At 33.1% G+C, this 18,034-nt stretch overlaps 1 protein-coding gene across 1 annotated transcript; it reads right to left on the reverse strand.

Annotated features, from left to right (window-relative positions):
• Positions 1 to 1,773: 1,773 nt before the first annotated feature.
• On the reverse strand, positions 1,774 to 17,726 carry LOC120191576 (serine/threonine-protein kinase CTR1-like). The gene is made up of 15 exons (XM_039194516.1): positions 16,515 to 17,726; positions 16,124 to 16,422; positions 15,877 to 16,021; positions 14,734 to 14,849; positions 14,338 to 14,546; positions 13,830 to 14,249; positions 13,650 to 13,690; positions 4,161 to 4,229; positions 3,728 to 3,828; positions 3,554 to 3,638; positions 3,371 to 3,469; positions 3,216 to 3,284; positions 2,670 to 2,801; positions 2,420 to 2,514; positions 1,774 to 2,243 (listed from the first exon to the last, which is right to left on the reverse strand). Exons 1-15 carry the CDS (start codon positions 17,415 to 17,417, stop codon positions 2,168 to 2,170), a joined length of 2,859 nt encoding a protein of 952 aa, XP_039050447.1. The 5' UTR covers positions 17,418 to 17,726; the 3' UTR covers positions 1,774 to 2,167.
• Positions 17,727 to 18,034: the final 308 nt, after the last annotated feature.

Here is an 18,034-nt window from a genome sequence, read left to right on the forward strand (position 1 = left end):
TATATTTCTTCAGCCAAACATTGTTATCTTATATTTCTGCTAAGCAAATCAAACAGATAATACAACATTCCCAAAGTAATGTTACATTACAATAATCTTATTCTCAAACGTAATCTTACATTCCGTGACCAAACGCACCCCATAATAAAAATCAGTAGTAACTTTTTCTTGATGTATGAGTTACTTCAAATTAATAAAAGAAATAATATTTTTTTCATAAATTATGTATTTAGTCATTTAATTATTATTTTAATTTTAATTTTATTTAATTATCTTTAAAATTATTATTATTATTATTATTATTATTATTATTATTATTATTATATTTTCATTTTCATTTTAGTCATATATTGATATTTTTGTATCATTATAAAATAATATCATATTATTAATTAAGAAAATTAATAAAAATATTAAGTAAAATATTTTGTTAAATCTTTAATGATAACCGATTAAAATAAAACGATAATGAGTAAAAAATGATTACAATCTCAATGACTTGAAATCCTTGAATTTCAAATTATTTTGATATTGTTTTTAGTAAGATTTTTTTTTAATATTGTAAAGATTGTTTTAGATTAATATAATTTAAAATTTAAGTATCTTGTATTGTTATTAAAAAACATGTTATGAAGATAAATGATAATGTATATATGATAAATTAAAAATATTTACATTAAAATAATATTTATATTTTTAATATTATAATATATAAATATAACAATTTTTTTTTATAGAAAGCCGCTAGTTTTATTAAAAATATCCTGAATTAATGAACCTATAACCATTTATAGAAGGAAAAGGTTAAAAAACATAACTAAAAAACTCGAATAAAATAAAGATACGAACAAATTTGATCGCATCGACAAACAAATCACAAAAGAGGGTGAAACTATTGAAAAACCATCGATAAATCGCAAAACAGAGTCAAGCGACGTGAGAAAACTATTCACGAACGCAAAACGCGTATCCAAATCAATCTAAGGGTCCAAAGCAGGGAAGATCAACATGATATCAAATAAGCTCTATCTTGATAACTCGTTGCGATGTCAAATCTAACCTGAAAAAATATAAACGAAAACAACGACAAAAGAATCGAAAACTGCCAAAAGACAAAGATAAATATGTCATAAAGACAGAAATAAACATGCCATAAAGACATAATTATTCATAAAAAAATTAAATAACAAAGAGAAAAAAATAATCGACAATCGACAATCATTATAAAAATGATGTCGTCGACGACTAAACAAAATCAAAGAAGAAAAAATTGATTAACGTAAAAAAAAATAGCACAAATTACAAAGAAGAAAAAAAAGGAAAGAAAGGAGGTAGAGAGAGCGGTTAGGGTTTTGGAATCGCATACTTCAATCACAAATATAACAACTTAAATCATAATAAAATTATAAAATATTATAAATAAATAATTTATAATGAAAATATATCAAACATAAGATATTTTTGTCTAAAAAATTAGTATGATGAGATATACAATTTTCAACTAAATAATTAATTTGTTAATAATTTAATTATATCAAGACAGAAAAAATAATTTTGTAAATCTTAGTATAAATAAAATCACAATAATTATTAATAGTTATTAATCAAAAAAAATTATATATCGTGAAAATTTTATTTTTAGAAATAAAATTGATAGAAACATATTTAATATCTAATTTTATAGAATAAAAATGAACAAGTAATGATCAAATCATTATTAAACCATAGTGAAAGCAAATATTGTATGACAAATATCTCAAACAGTGCTTTCAATGGGTTTGATAACCGAGTTAACGATTACACAACCCATCGTATACAAATAGAATACATAATAAACACTATATAACCAAAGGTAAATTTCCGAATTCTTAAACCCCTTCGGATTTACACTTTGTTAAAAGGCAGTCCCCACGGTTAAAACGACAAATACATATTTAATACAGCAAAGTCGGTATAAATAGTTTGCTGTAATAATTTATTCTATTTTTAGAATGGGATTTTAACCGCCTTCCAAATGGGTTGGTTAGATAACACATCTAAATCTACAGTTGCGGTTCTGTTAGTGGAATAAACATTATAAAGGCAAGTGCAATAGTTGTTTGCTGCAGTTAAAATAGATTCCCTGGACCGGCTTATTCCATACAATTTTCACCGTGGGAATGGATTGTCACTGTAATGGAGACCTGAGTAACTTCTTTAGTGCTTCTACGAGGCTGGCGAAAGCTGGCCGTTGAGACGGATCGCTGCAATCAATCAAAAGCAACACCATCATCATTAACTACGGAAGTTCGATTTTGATTGCGAAAAAAATGTCCAAACCAAGCTGGTTGCATGATCCACTACATGTCCATCTTTTAAGGAAGATTATAATATGAATGCCAAGTGCAGTGGATAAACCATAGGACTTAAGTATACTCACTCAGCCCAACAGGATTCCATGAGGGAAGCCAACTTTGGAGAGGTATTCGGAGGAACGGCGAGCCTTCTGTTTTGGAAAGCAACAGCACCAACCACCTAAAGTTTTTTAGGTACCACAAATTAGCAATGTTACCTTTTATTCGAAACAACTCGAGTAACGATCTCATTAACAATTGTGATTATTACATTTGATTAGAAACACACAAGAAGAAAAGAATGGAACTGAGGAAAAAACAAATATATTCATTCACCTGGGCAGGACTGAGTCCACTCCAAGGTTGTTGCATGGTCACAAGCTCCCATAGGATTACTCCAAAACTGTAAACATCAGATTTTTCATTTGAAGGCTCTCCACGAAGGAATTCCGGAGCCATCCACTCAGGCTGAAAGAAAAGAACTAGATTATTACATGCTGATTGATGCAGTAGGATGAAAAATTCTCAAACCACAATAGACCGACGGATTAAATAGAATGCATAAACAAGTCTGAACCTTTATGATATCTATGCATTATTCATAATTTTTCCGAGAAATCGTCTTACATTAATGAATATGATTGTTGACTTCCAAAACAGAATATTATGTCAGGATTTGAAGAAAACACACGCACACACATACATTGCAGAACTATATATTCGATATTGCATTGGGAAACAGATGGAGACTGACTAGTCATGCTATACAATATTTCAAGTTACTTTGAATAATTAACTTTTAACAGAAAGCTCATTGGGGTCTATTGATGTGTGAAAGTGCTAATTTATCTCCAGTACAAGAGGAGGTTATGGACTACTTACTGTTCCCGCTACAGATTTTGATGATATAAAAGTGCCCGCTTTGAACCTGGACAATCCAAAATCACAGACCTAGAAATGACATAAGAAGATGAAGTTAATCATGAAATGAAAAAATAATGCATAAGTTGGAAAAATGAGAAACTTTGTTGTCATACCTTTACTGTCCAATTTTTATCGACCAACAGATTCGGGGATTTAAGGTCCCAGTGAACGATGGGAGGACGAAGACAATGAAGATAGTTGATCCCCTTGGCCTGTTTCCAATAGAAGACATTAATACTGTGCTAACATCAACTTTCATTCATAGACAACATTTGTGAGTAAAGAATGTTACAAACCACATCCAGTGCCATGCGCAATCGCCGCCTCTGATCCATTGTTTCCCTAGCAGCTGGCCTATGAATGAGGCGGTGTAAGCTACCCCTGTTTGACAAAAATCGCGACTTATTAAGGCATATTAGTTGCACAAACAAATCGGTTCATTATCATAATATGAAATAAGATGATTTTACCTTGGCAGATACTCCGTCACTATTGACAGATGAGGCCGCTTTGTAACAGCTCCCATGAAGAGGACCACATTTGGATGTCGAACGCGTTTCATTATAGCGACCTAAACAAAATGCGTCGATAACTTAAGCTGTGTATTTGCATACTACATTTGCTCAAGAACATTAAAAAATAGGAGTAATTTACGTGAAACTTAGCCATGTGTTAAAAATAAACAACATGCCACCAGCTCCGTGTGAAAATAAATACAGTTTCAAGCATAAACTAATGCATTAAGGCACATAAATGGATGTCCCTGAGAAGGACATTGAATGCATATAGAAGCCAGTTATAGAATGTTGATGCGGAAGGAAAGTGGAACCAGTTAAAAGAAATATGCAATGATAAACATACGGATAATAACAATATCTTATTTAGGTTTTGTCCAGTACAAACCTCTCTTAGGAACTCCTTCAACTGATCATCATGGAAATCTTGGACAGTCAAGACTTTGACTGCAACATCCTGCATTTGGAAAACAATAGTTTATTTGTTTAAGCCAAATAAAACATTATGACAAAAGAAAAATATCCCAAAGATAAACTGATAATGTAGCCAAACAATGAAACAAACTAAAGGAAAACAATTGCTCTCCCTTGAAAAATAGACTTGTACACCATTACACATATGCAACAGTACATGTAATATATCAACTAGTCCTACATGGCACCTTTTGTACAATCCCCATAAGTTCATTTATTATCCAATTCCAGTATCAAATAAAGGCATATTTCTCACCCTCCTTCAATTAAACTTGTGATGTGAACTAAATTCCTTAGGCAAGGTTTTAATTTGCGGTTCTAGAAAGTGATTGACAGTGCTTAGACCTTCCTCAGTTAGAAGGAATAAAAGAGATATTCTGTAACATCCCTCATACCGGGTTAGTGATCAAATTGTGAGATTTTAATTTCAGTGACCAAATTAGATAAATTGAAAGTTCATGAACTGGATTAAAATATTTGGAGAAGGATAATTTAGCATATAAGGAAAAGTTAAGAGGGCAAACTAGTCTTTTATCAAGTAAATGAATTTAATATTATTTGGGGTTATCTTATAACCCACGTGTATGGCATTTGAGAGAAAAATTAGAGTTCTAGACATTTCTCTCATCTTCTTCTTCTTCTCCCCCGTGAAGCCAAGCTAAAGGTGAGTTTTCTTGTGAATCAAATTCTTGATGAATTTAAGGTTGCTTATTGATCCTTAGATAATAACTAAGCTTAAGGAAAGCTTAGATTATCTTAAAACCATAAGATGAGGAGTATATGAAGAATTAAAGAAAGGAAGTAGAAAAGTGAAATCTTGAAGTAGAGTTCATAATAAGAATTGAAAGTGGGATTTGACTTGTCATAAAGCTAACTAAGAAGTATGAGGTGTTAGAATTCAAATTAGAACATGTTGGAATTTGGGTTAGATTCTTAAATTCTACATGGAGAATTAGATTTCTAAGTTTTAGAAGTATTTAATGGATAATAATTAGTTTAAGTAAGAGTATGTAGTTAGGGATATTAAAAGAGGGGAAATATAAAGTGTCAAGTAGAGTAAGAAGAGATTTTCGTGCTTAAATGACATTTCTGGGCAATGTGCATCGATGCACATTCATTATGCACCGATGCATCAATGATAAATCCTAGAAATTTGTTGAAGGTGCATCGATGCATATGAAGTGCATCGATGCATTAATTTAAATACAAACATCGAATGTCGTCAGTGCATCGATGCATAAAGAGTGCATCGATGCATTTCTAATAAAATGAACATCGAATGCCCTCAGTGCATCGATGCATCAGGAGTGCATCGATGCATGCCTCCATTAAAAGATGAAAATGGCTTTTCTTTTAGCCTAAGAAATGATAGTTTAGAATATACTAATTAGTATACTGATAAGTATCAATGAATTATTATGTAGATTCAGAGCCTAAACGAGTTCCAGAATCATTGACAAGTAAGATCGATAAAAGGGAAGATAAGAGATTGGAATGGACTAGTGAGGCCAGGTGAGTGCATACAAGTTAGTTTATGATGTTTAATGGAAATAAGACTTGCGACGAGTCTATTTCCTATATTATAATGCATTAATTTATGATCATAGGCATATGTTTGATTTGGGTATATGTGATATATATTACAATATGTGTTAAATGATTGTGTGAATACATGTATTGTGATAAGTATAGGAATTAATATGAATGGTCTATATGATTGTATGGGAATATGAAATAGGTTATATGATAAGTGGCCATACATGTTAATAGTATAAGTGATCAATTATAAGAATTTATATAATAGATTTATATGACTACATGAGAAAGGTGAAGAGTTAAATAAGATTAGACTAGAGAGTAATATGAGAATAATATATTAGTAAAGAGAATTGAGTATAAATGATGATACCAAACCATAAGATAAGTATTTACTTATAGGATAATATGATATTATATGAATATAATATATAACTTTATGAGGAAGAATTGGGTGTTATATGATTTAGGTATGAAAATGATCTATGCGTAAGTATATTACGTGATTATGTGACTATGTGTGAAATAGAGTAAACTAGGTAAGTATAAGATATGTAAATATATGGCTATGGAACAAAGTATGTAATAATACAATGTTATTTGATTTATGATTTTTGTATGTGCATGGATACATGAAATGGATATAGGTTATTATATATGTTACATGATTATATGCATGTGTGATATATGCTATGAGACATGCCCAATGTGAAATGAAATAAGCCAAGTGACTATATGAAATATGTGAGATATAAATATAAAATCATATGAGAAGTGAAAAGAATTACATGAAAATAGACTAAGTGATTACATGTATATGTGAAAGAAGCTATGAGCTTATATGAACATGTGATATGATATGGAATACATGATTACACATACATATGGTATGTGACAGAAGAGAAATGACAAGTAATGTGAACTGTTAAATGACAATGCCCATGTTATGTGTCATGAGAGCTAGGGGTATAGTTGGCATGCCAAGAGTCGAGGGTTTATGTGGTCCTTCGGGACATATATGTATTCTTTGGAACATGTGTGAAGTCTGGTGAGACACATACTTGATCCCTAGCATATGTATATGATTCTTAAGGAATGATATGTGGTCCTTCGGGACATTGTGATCCTTCGGGACATATATGTATTCTTTGGAACATGTGTGAAGTTTGGTGAGACACATACTTGATCCCTAGTATATGTATATGATTCTTAAGGAATGATATGTGGTCCTTCGGGACATTGTGGTCCTTTGGGACATATATGTATTCTTTGGAACATGTGTGAAGTCTGGTGAGACGCATACTTGATCCCTAGTATATGTATATGATTCTTAAGGAATGATATGTGGTCCTTAGGGACATTATTATATGGCACTACGGTGTAATTCTACGCGGCACTACGGTGCAATTCTATGTGGCACTTTGGTGCATTTATATGAGCTGTGGTGACAGCATTAGTGCACAACCTCCATAAACTCACATATCTATAGTTCTCACATATGTACATGGGCTAATCCAGAGATATGAACAAATATATGTTAGTGGTATGATAAAGGTTATAGAAATGATATGATGTTGTGTGTGTATAGTGTTTGATTGAAAAGGTTAAGCATAAAAGTATGTGATTACATGATAAACTGTTAATGATGAGTTATGTGTATGTATGTATTTACTGTAATAATCTGATATGATTTTATATGATACGAAGAAAGCATGTAATTTGGTATAACATGATAGAACAGAACATGCATGTATTGATATATGTTATAAAGTGCATTATAAGTTTTTATGCCTCACTAAGTCTTCGACTTAGCGTGTGATTGTTTCACACATAGGTTTCGAGAAGAGTAAAGAGTAATGCGGAGCAAGACAGGTCAGTTCTCCTTACCAAATGTCAGATCAGAAAATATAGTACTGGTTATAGAGTGTAGTTGGCATGTAGTCTAAAGATATAAATTGTATGAACTCTGATATATTTTGTAAACGTTTTGAATGAGTTAACTGTTATCCAAGTTTTTAAATTACTCACTATTTTATACGAATAAATGTTTGAAAAGTCAATGTGACACTTCGGACTCGTATCCGGGTCGGATACGGGTTGGGGGTGTTACATTTAATGGTATCAGAGCTAAGGTTTAGCCGATTCTCGGTATAAACTGAAGTCTAAAGTGTCATAAAAGGTGTACATGCCAACATAGATTGAAAAATTTATGATCTGATAGTGTAAGGAATATGTTGTCTTGCTAATAGAATAAGAATAGTTTAATACAGTCGAAATCCGATCGTGATAATTTCGAAGTAAGTGAAAGGTGATATTCCTGATTGTGATAGCTATTCACCTGCCCTGGCCAGGCAGGATGAAGAGCGGACACCTCAGGAAATGCCTAGTAAGATCAAAAGTTTATTTCAGAAAGCTGAAATCATATCTGAATAATGATAGAAAGTTTTCATTGTTTTGAATCGGAAACACGATATAGAGTAGTTTTGTTATTATGTGGATAAGATAGAATATGGTGAACAGGTGTCACTATAAGAATGTTAAAAAGATTTAATGACGTGGTGAGTACGTATAGAAGAACTCAAGGATAAGTGCATCAGTGACAAATGTATAAGATGTATAAAGTCAAAGCTTATGAGTTTGAAACGAAGTGATAGTATTACGCATAAACAAGAGTATGTTTATGATAAGGGTTTGCAGTTAAGATGGAAAGAGTTAGCATTGGCTAACTAGAGTATGTGATAAAAATGTACTGGAATTATAAGATTATAAGATATTGTCAGGATGTGATAACCAAATCTGCAATGGATCTGGATACAGTTGCATATTTGGATCATAGTAATGTGGTATAGTAAAGGAAAAGGAAGTAAGAATTTGTATATTTAAGTAAAGCTGAGGATTGATAAGAAGAGTTTGAGAATGTGTATATCGATGATCAGATTATAGGACACAGGAAGTCAGAATGTTGAGTTTGAGCAAAAGAAATTTCAGGATGTATGAGAATAGAAGTGAAATTGATAAGTTGAGTAAGCGAATTTTGAGATAATTTAGATTGGAAATGATGTATATGATTGGTATAATAGGGCTTGTGCCCTAGATTGAACAAAAGTTATTATCTAGCTGTCAGAGTAAAGGTGCTAGAGTTATAAGATTGGAGGAAAGATAAAGTGGAGTTAATCAAATATGATATGAATCTGGATGTGGTTATGTATCTTGATCATACCGATATGATGTAGGCAAAGAGATAAGCATTGGTATGTTTTAAAAGTGGCTTTAAAGAAGAAAATACAAATACAAGAGATGATAAAGAATAAAGATCGGTAGAAGAAATAGGGATATCAAAGTTATGAGGATGCAATGAAGATGGTTACACAGAGATAAAAATAAGTGATAAGACAAGAGTATGTGAACATGAAAGGAAAGATATGATTTGTATATAAGAAGATTTTGATAATAAAAGGATAAATGGATAAAGAAATGAAAAGATGGTGTTTAAATGAGTAAATATGATAAAGGGTTATAAGGAAGTGGAAATTATAAGTTAGATTAGAAGTAAGAAAAGTATGTAAGGTTATATGAAGAGATTATGTGTATCGTAATACCGACAAGGATGAAAGAATGAGTAAAAGTTTGGATTGTGGTGAATTAATTAGAAAATGAGGAAAGAAATGAATTGATTGATTTTTTTGATTTTTAGTGATAAGAATTAATGTTACTGTCTACAGGATAAGTAACATTATATGAATGGAATCAGAGTTATGAATTTGAAACAAAGGGATAGTATTGTGTATAAGAAAGAGTGTGGAGATGATAAGGATTTATACTTTAGAATGAAAGAGTTAGCGTTGACTAACAAGATTTTGTGATGAAATTGTATTAGATATAGTTGTATATTTTGATTACATAAACGTGATATAGTGAATGAAGTGAGGATTTGTATGGAAGTGTAAATGATAAGTTCGATATAGAAACACGAAAAGTGTGCAAGGTGATGTGAAAATATTGTTTGACTCCTTAAAGTATATGTTTAATCACAATTGAAGAAGATTTAAAGTTGTGTTTTGGTCAAATGATGACGAAATACAAGTTGGTATGGTTATAAGGTAATTAGAGAGTTATGAAGAAATAGATGTATTTATGATATAGAGTGATGAGATGGATGTTACTGTCAACGTGATGAGTGACATTATATGGAATTTTAGAAAGGTCAAAGGAAAAATGCATAATCGAATGAGAGAAAAGACAACAATGGATTGGTATTACTGGTTATTGTTTATATGATAAGCAACAGAAGATGAATGTATAAACGAAAAAGATAGTTGGAAAACTAAAGGATTGAAAAGTAAGTTTCTGATGATGACAAGAAAGAATAAGTCAGGGAAGCAACATAAAAACATTAGAAGATATGTTCTTATTAAGATGTGCAGTGAAAATTCGAGGACGAATTTTCTTAAGAGGGGGAGATTTGTAACATCCCTCATACCGGGTTAGTGATCAAATTGTGAGATTTTAATTTCAGTGACCAAATTAGATAAATTGAAAGTTCATGAACTGGATTAAAATATTTGGAGAATGATAATTTAGCATATAAGGAAAAGTTAAGAGGGCAAACTAGTCTTTTATCAAGTAAATGAATTTAATATTATTTGGGGTTATCTTATAACCCACGTGGATGGCATTGGGGAGAAAAATTAGAGTTCTAGACATCTCTCTCATCTTCTTCTTTTTCTCCCCCGTGAAGCCAAGCTAAAGGTGAGTTTTCTTGTGAATCAAATTCTTGATGAATTTAAGGTTGCTTATTGATCCTTAGATAATAACTAAGCTTAAGGAAAGCTTAGATTATCTTAAAACCATAAGATGAGGAGTATATGAAGAATTAAAGAAAGGAAGTAGAAAAGTGAAATCTTGAAGTAGAGTTCATAATAAGAATTGAAAGTGGGATTTGACTTGTCATAAAGCTAACTAAGAAGTATGAGGTGTTAGAATTCAAATTAGAACATGTTGGAATTTGGGTTAGATTCTTAAATTCTACATGTAGAATTAGATTTCTAAGTTTTAGAAGTATTTAATGGATAATAATTAGTTTAAGTAAGAGTATGCAAGTTAGGGATATTAAAAGAGGGGAAATATAAAGTGTCAAGCAGAGTAAGAAGAGATTTTCGTGCTTAAATGACATTTCTGGGCAATGTGCATCGATGCACATTCATTATGCACCAATGCATCAATTATAAATCCCAGAAATTTGTTGAAGGTGCATCGATGCATATGAAGTGCATCGATGCATTAATTTAAATACAAACATCGAATGTCGTCAGTGCATCGATGCATAAGGAGTGCATCGATGCATTTCTAATAAAATGAACATCGAATGCCCTCAGTGCATCGATGCATCAGGAGTGCATCGATGCATGCCTCCATTAAAAGATGAAAATGGCTTTTCTTTTAGCCTAAGAAATGATAGTTTAGAATATACTAATTAGTATACTGATAAGTATCAATGAATTATTATGTAGATTCAGAGCCTAAACGAGTTCCGGAATCATTGACAAGTAAGATCGATAAAAGGGAAGATAAGAGATTGGAATGGACTAGTGAGGCCAGGTGAGTGCATACAAGTTAGTTTATGATGTTTAATGGAAATAAGACTTGCGACGAGTCTATTTCCTATATTATAATGCATTAATTTATGATCATAGGCATATGTTTGATTTGGGTATATGTGATATATATCACAATATGTGTTAAATGATTGTGTGAATACATGTATTGTGATAAGTATAGGAATTAATATGAATGGTCTATATGATTGCATGGGAATATGAAATAGGTTATATGATAAGTGGCCATACATGTTAATAGTATAAGTGATCAATTATAAGAATTTATAATAGATTTATATGACTACATGAGAAAGGTGATGAGTTAAATAAGATTAGACTAGAGAGTAATATGAGAATAATATATTAGTGAAGGGAATTGAGTATAAATGATGATACCAAACCATAAGATAAGTATTTACTTATAAGATAATATGATATTATATGAATATAATATATAACTTTATGAGGAAGAATTGGGTGTTATATGATTTAGGTATGAAAATGATCTATGCGTAAGTATATTACGTGATTATATGACTATGTGTGAAATAGAGTAAACTAGGTAAGTATAAGATATGTAAATATATGGCTATGGAACAAAGTATGTAATAATACAATGTTATTTGATTTATGATTTTGGTATGTGCATGGATACATGAAATGGATATAGGTTATTATATATGTTACATGATTATATGCATGTGTGATATATGCTATGAGACATGCCCAATGTGAAATGAAATAAGCCAAGTGACTATATGAAATATGTGAGATATGAATATAAAATCATATGAGAAGTGAAAAGAATTACATGAAAATAGACTAAGTGATTACATGTATATGTGAAAGAAGCTATGAGCTTATATGAACATGTGATATGATATGGAATACATGATTACACATACATATGGTATGTGACAGAAGAGAAATGACAAGTAATGTGAACTGTTAAATGACAATGCCCATGTTATGTGTCATGAGAGCTAGGGGTATAGTTGGCATGCCAAGAGTCGAGGGTCTATGTGGTCCTTCGGGACATATATGTATTCTTTGGAACATGTGTGAAGTCTGGTGAGACACATACTTGATCCCTAGCATATGTATATGATTCTTAAGGAATGATATGTGGTCCTTCGGGACATATATGTATTCTTTGGAACATGTGTGAAGTCTGGTGAGACACATACTTGATCCCTAGCATATGTATATGATTCTTAAGGAATGATATGTGGTCCTTCGGGACATTATGGTCCTTTGGGACATATATGTATTCTTTGGAACATGTGTGAAGTCTGGTGAGACGCATACTTGATCCCTAGTATATGTATATGATTCTTAAGGAATGATATGTGGTCCTTAGGGACATTATTATATGGCACTACGGTGCAATTCTACGCGGCACTACGGTGCATTTCTATGTGGCACTTCGGTGCATTTATATGAGCTGTGGTGACAGCATTAGTGCACAACCTCCATAAACTCACATATCTATAGTTCTCACATATGTACATGGGCCAATCCAGAGATATGAAGTGGTATGATAAATGTTATAGAAATGATATAATGTTGTGTGTGTATAGTGTTTGATTGAAAATGTTAAGCATAAAAGTATGTGATTACATGATAAACTGTTAATGATGAGTTATGTGTATGTATGTATTTACTGTAATTAATCTGATATGATTTTATATGATACGAAGAAAGCATGTAATTTGGTATAACATGATAGAACAGAACATGCATGTATTGATATATGTTATAAAGTGCATTATAAGTTTTTATGCCTCACTAAGTCTTCGACTTAGCGTGTGATTGTTTCACACGTAGGTTTCGAGAAGAGTAAAGAGTAATGCGGAGCAAGACAGGTTAGTTCTCCTTAACAAATGTCAGATCAAAAAATATATGTACTGGTTATAGAGTGTAGTTGGCATGTAGTCTAAAGATATAAATTGTATGAACTCTGATATATTTTGTAAACGTTTTGAATGAGTTAACTGTTATCCAAGTTTTTAAATTACTCACTATTTTATACGAATAAATGTTTGAAAAGTCAATGTGACACTTCGGACTCGTATCCGGGTCGGATACGGGTTGGGGGTGTTACATATTCACCAAGCTTAGTTGGCAAAAGATAGCAAAACATGAACAAGAGTACTACATTCTATATCCGATTCTTTAAGTAAAGGAAAAGATTGATATGAGAAACATTCATATTCCAAGAAATCAGAAAACCAATGATTTTCAGTTGCAAGAACAAAAAAAATACTAACCGATCCATGCCACTCAGCACGGTGGACTGTTCCAAATGAACCTGCAAAAGGAGAGTTTACTCAAAAAAGTTGGTACTTGCTTCATCAATTATCTATTGAGATACGATTCAATTTTCCAAGTACATAAAGAAAAGTATAGATGTACGAGTAATATCCGATACGAAGAACTAAGAGAATTACCAGCACCAACACGCTCCTTAATATGCAATTCATCCCATGATATCTCAAGCCAATCCATTGCAAGAGAAGGTTCAAGATTTATATACTTCGGGATGGTGACAGCAGAGAATCTACCCCAGTTATCAAGTTCAACCCCGATCTCCTCCAGATCAGCTTGACTAGGCAAGTTAACTTTCAACTGATTTACACTTTTCACCACTGAGCTACCAGATATAACAATCTCTTTTCTAAGAGTTTGATCTAAGTCAACTTTGTCTCTGCTGAGTTCAGAAATTTCGGGCATTGTTGTAACAGCTGCAGTTTCAGAAGTCAGCAAAGATTCCTTTCCAAAACAACCTTGAGCAATTGGTGCATATATAGGTGCCTTTTGACTTTCAAGCAAGCTGCTGCCATTCAATTCTTGAGATTTCTCATTGCCACCTGCAGGAGATTAGTCTCCACTGTTTTAATTTGGTTTAACAATTTTGGTCCATTTTTTCCCAGAATGCGTGTACAAAATATCACGTACCTGGAAGTAGAGGATTCTCACAAAGGGAACGTGAATTCATTGGATCATTAATCTGACAATGCGAGGCATTATCCATGTGAGGCTGTTGGAATTCTTTTAGATGAGAAATTTGAAATGGTGAAGGCATTGAAGAAAGAAATCCTTCATTGATAGATGAATCTGGACCATGGATATTCCCTGGCTCCCCAACTAGATCAACTACATATTCCCTGCAAAACAATGTATTTCTCCCTAAGCAACAATGCATCGAAACAGAACTAGAAAATTTTTTGGAGATCAAAGAATCACTTTCTCAATTCAAGTATTTTTAAAAATGGCATAAAGTTGTTCCCATTTATTTTATTACATTCAAACAATTTAATTGTAAATATGCAAACTAGAAGTTGCAGAACTTACCTCGGTGATTGTTGGTCATCTTCGATTTTGACAAGGCAAGAAGAACGATGATCGGCTGCACAATATTTGCACCCTCGAGCAATCCTACAGGGCAAACCGATGTAGTCCGCTAATTTCTGCAGATTTGACCAATACGTATGTTCGTGAAGAATCCCAAAAGAGACACTTTCTTCTAGGTCATCATACGTTAATCTACATTTAGAAGGTGATCAGGCCTTAAGAATCCAGATACATTTCACACATCAACATTATAAACTCAAAACACTCATTTTTCATTTGATATCCTGGTCTAGCAGCATAAAGTGAAGACAATCTATTTAATCAAGAATAAGATAAGCCATGTTTGGCAAGAAGGTTATAAAACAACAACTTTGAAATCTTTTGAATTGTGAAAAAGATAAAATATTGAAAAGCTTCAGAAGTTCATTACATAACAACAGATTTGAGAAGGGGGACAATGTGAAGACCAAAACGGAGACCCCATAAGAATCAAATACTTCAAAAAAGCCTTGTCAATTCACCATAGCAAGCTACAATACCTCATTGAATGATCCGTGATACAGAGAGTGCTCACTTAATGGAGTTACAAATACCTCTGTTAACACATTTATATATGGCTTTTAAAAAAATCTGGTGCTTAAGGAACTCGCAGTCCTTGTTAGCAAAACCTTATATAAGAGGCGCATTTCCAATATATTAGTAACTTCTGAAACCCTAATTACTTTGGATCAAAATGAAAAATAAAATGTCTGTCCAAACTAACAAAATACATATAAACAAAATGCCTTCCATTCCATAGGAGTATATTTCTGGAGAAAGAAGAGATGGACTACAAGAAAAAAACATATCTTTGTTGTGGCGCATATATTTTAACATTCAAGTTAATGGGTTATATTAGTGGATATCTATTAGATACACTAATAGTGCATAGAGATACACTGTCAGCAAATCGGATTATATCAATGAAGTGCCAAGGAAACGGCTTTTTATATTATTGTTCTTGTTTATGCCCATAAAAAAGGAGCAAATTCTTGAGCCACCACTACCGATTTTCATTTTTCTGCGTGCAAGTGGATGGATGGATCATAGGAGTAGATTGAATTTGGTGAGAAAATAGAGTAATAAAGGCTAATCTTTCGGCACCTTAAAGAGGATTGCACGATGCCTGCAAAGTCCCATTGATAGGCTGCCAATGGGGTGCACAACACACTTATGAAAATCTCTCAATCTCCTACTGACCAATTTCCAGCATTTGTGAAGATCTCCTTGCTCCCCTGGAAAAGTTCCTCTAAAATATAAAAAACAGTTCGAACACAGTGAATAATCTGATAAGAAACGATGAAAAGGAAATCGGTGAAAATAGATTTAAAAGAGAGAAAATAAAGCCCACCCCATGTATATAGCAACAAGCTTTCCAAGTTTCTCGACCAACACCAAGGTACTTTCTGAAGCACAATATAACTCTTGGGCTTGATCTTCAAGCTCTTTTAGGAGCGAATCCTCGCGTTTGTCGACAAGAACAACCTCCATAGACGTCTCGCTGGGTTCAATTTCTTTCAGAGACATCAAAGGTGGTAAGCGTCTTCCTTCTTCGAATTCGTTACACATCACCCATAGATATGGATTCATCCCCAGAATATTATAAAAACCATCTGATATCTTATCATTGTATGATAAACAGCCACTAACCTGCAAATTCAATATAAATCCATCAGAGTTCCTAACTTGCAAGTTACTAACATGTACATAAATAAATGCCAATCGAGAAATAGAGAAAATACCCATAGACGATAAGAAACAGTTTCTGCATCGACAACAACAGGTCCATGATACTCCTGCAATAGCAAAGATTCACTGAATAGACTTGCTTGAGAGGTAAGCCTTCTAGCCAGCATAACCTGTAAATAATAACTTTCCTTTGACTTGAGTGCTAAGTCATCTTTACTCTTCTCCACCTCTTGTTCCTCGACTTCCTCCATCGCCGGCACGGGGGCCGATGATGTCTCCTTAGTCCAGGTATCTTTAACGTCACTCGACAAGGTGCCATCCAATGTCGTCCCAGAAAACAAACTCCCCGCATAGCTACTACCACTAGAGAACCTCGTAAGTGACACCTGCCGGTCAAAGTTCCGGTCAACACTACGGTCATCAATGACGGTGGTGGTTTCCGGAGTAGGTGCCGGAGGATGAAGTGAAGGCTGTGGCGGCGGAGTTGGTTCCGGAGCTAATAACAACTGTTGATCTTCATCATGATCAGTACTCGAAGAGAGACGTCGAGGGGACGGTTTCACGTGACGTGATTTGTTGGTAGTAGTTTTTTTGTCGACGAACCAATCGCGGAAAGCGGCGAGCTGTTGCTTTTTGACGTGAAGCTTTTCGTCCGTGAAAAGATCTGATAGCAGAGAGTAGCTGTAGTTGTCGTTGTCGGTCTTAGCAGCTGGCGTCCTAAAATCTTTTGAAGCTGTCCCTGAGATTGAGTTGTTGCGGTCATTTTCAGCGTTGAAGTTGCTTGTGGTTGTTGTTGCTGCTGTTGAAGTAGCGGTTCCAAACGCAGATTCTGTAGCTGTGGGAAATGTTTCCTTGGCGGCGAGCTTTTTCTCCTGATCCAATAGTTGCTTGGTAGACGCATCGAAGCCACGATCGGGAAATTGCCTAGGGAAGAAGTAAGTTGTTCGATGAGGCATACTTTCACACTACGCTCACAATATCACTTTATCTCTCTCTCTTCTTCCCTTCCTTCCCTCTCGCACGAATGATCAACTCTACCCACCCGAACTAGTTGCTCATTCCGTACAACTCCTGCAAATTATCAAAGGACCCCGAGAACAAGCTCTGAAGAAAGGGGAAAGAAGAAGAAGAATATCAACGAAGAAACTTAAAACAACGTAAAGTTGGTTTAGCTTTTAGTATTGAAACAATGGCGCAAATCGAGGCAAAACCGCGGGAACAAACGGTTTTGGAAGTAAAAACAAAGAGAGAGAGAAGGGGAGGAAGAAGACAATGAGGGTGATGTTTGTTTTTATTGTATAAATTCTGTAAAGTTTTTATGTTTACGTTCGGTAGATTACGCGTAAATATTAGATTTTATAGATAATTTATTTTTTTAGAAGACATAAGTTTTTTTAACATATGTGTGAGATCTTTTTGATGTAAATATGATTTTATGTCTTTAAAAGTTTTTAAATTTTTTTAAAATATTGAAATTATTTAAATTTATTTTAAAATATAAATTAATTTATTTTAAAATATGAAAAAAATTATTTTAAAATATAAAAAAAATTATTTTAAAATATGGATTGAT

Source organism: Hibiscus syriacus, unplaced genomic scaffold (assembly GCF_006381635.1).
Source record: "Hibiscus syriacus cultivar Baekdansim isolate YM2019G1 unplaced genomic scaffold, ASM638163v2 tig00116970_pilon, whole genome shotgun sequence".
In the NCBI taxonomy this organism is placed as follows: Eukaryota; Viridiplantae; Streptophyta; class Magnoliopsida; order Malvales; family Malvaceae; genus Hibiscus; species Hibiscus syriacus.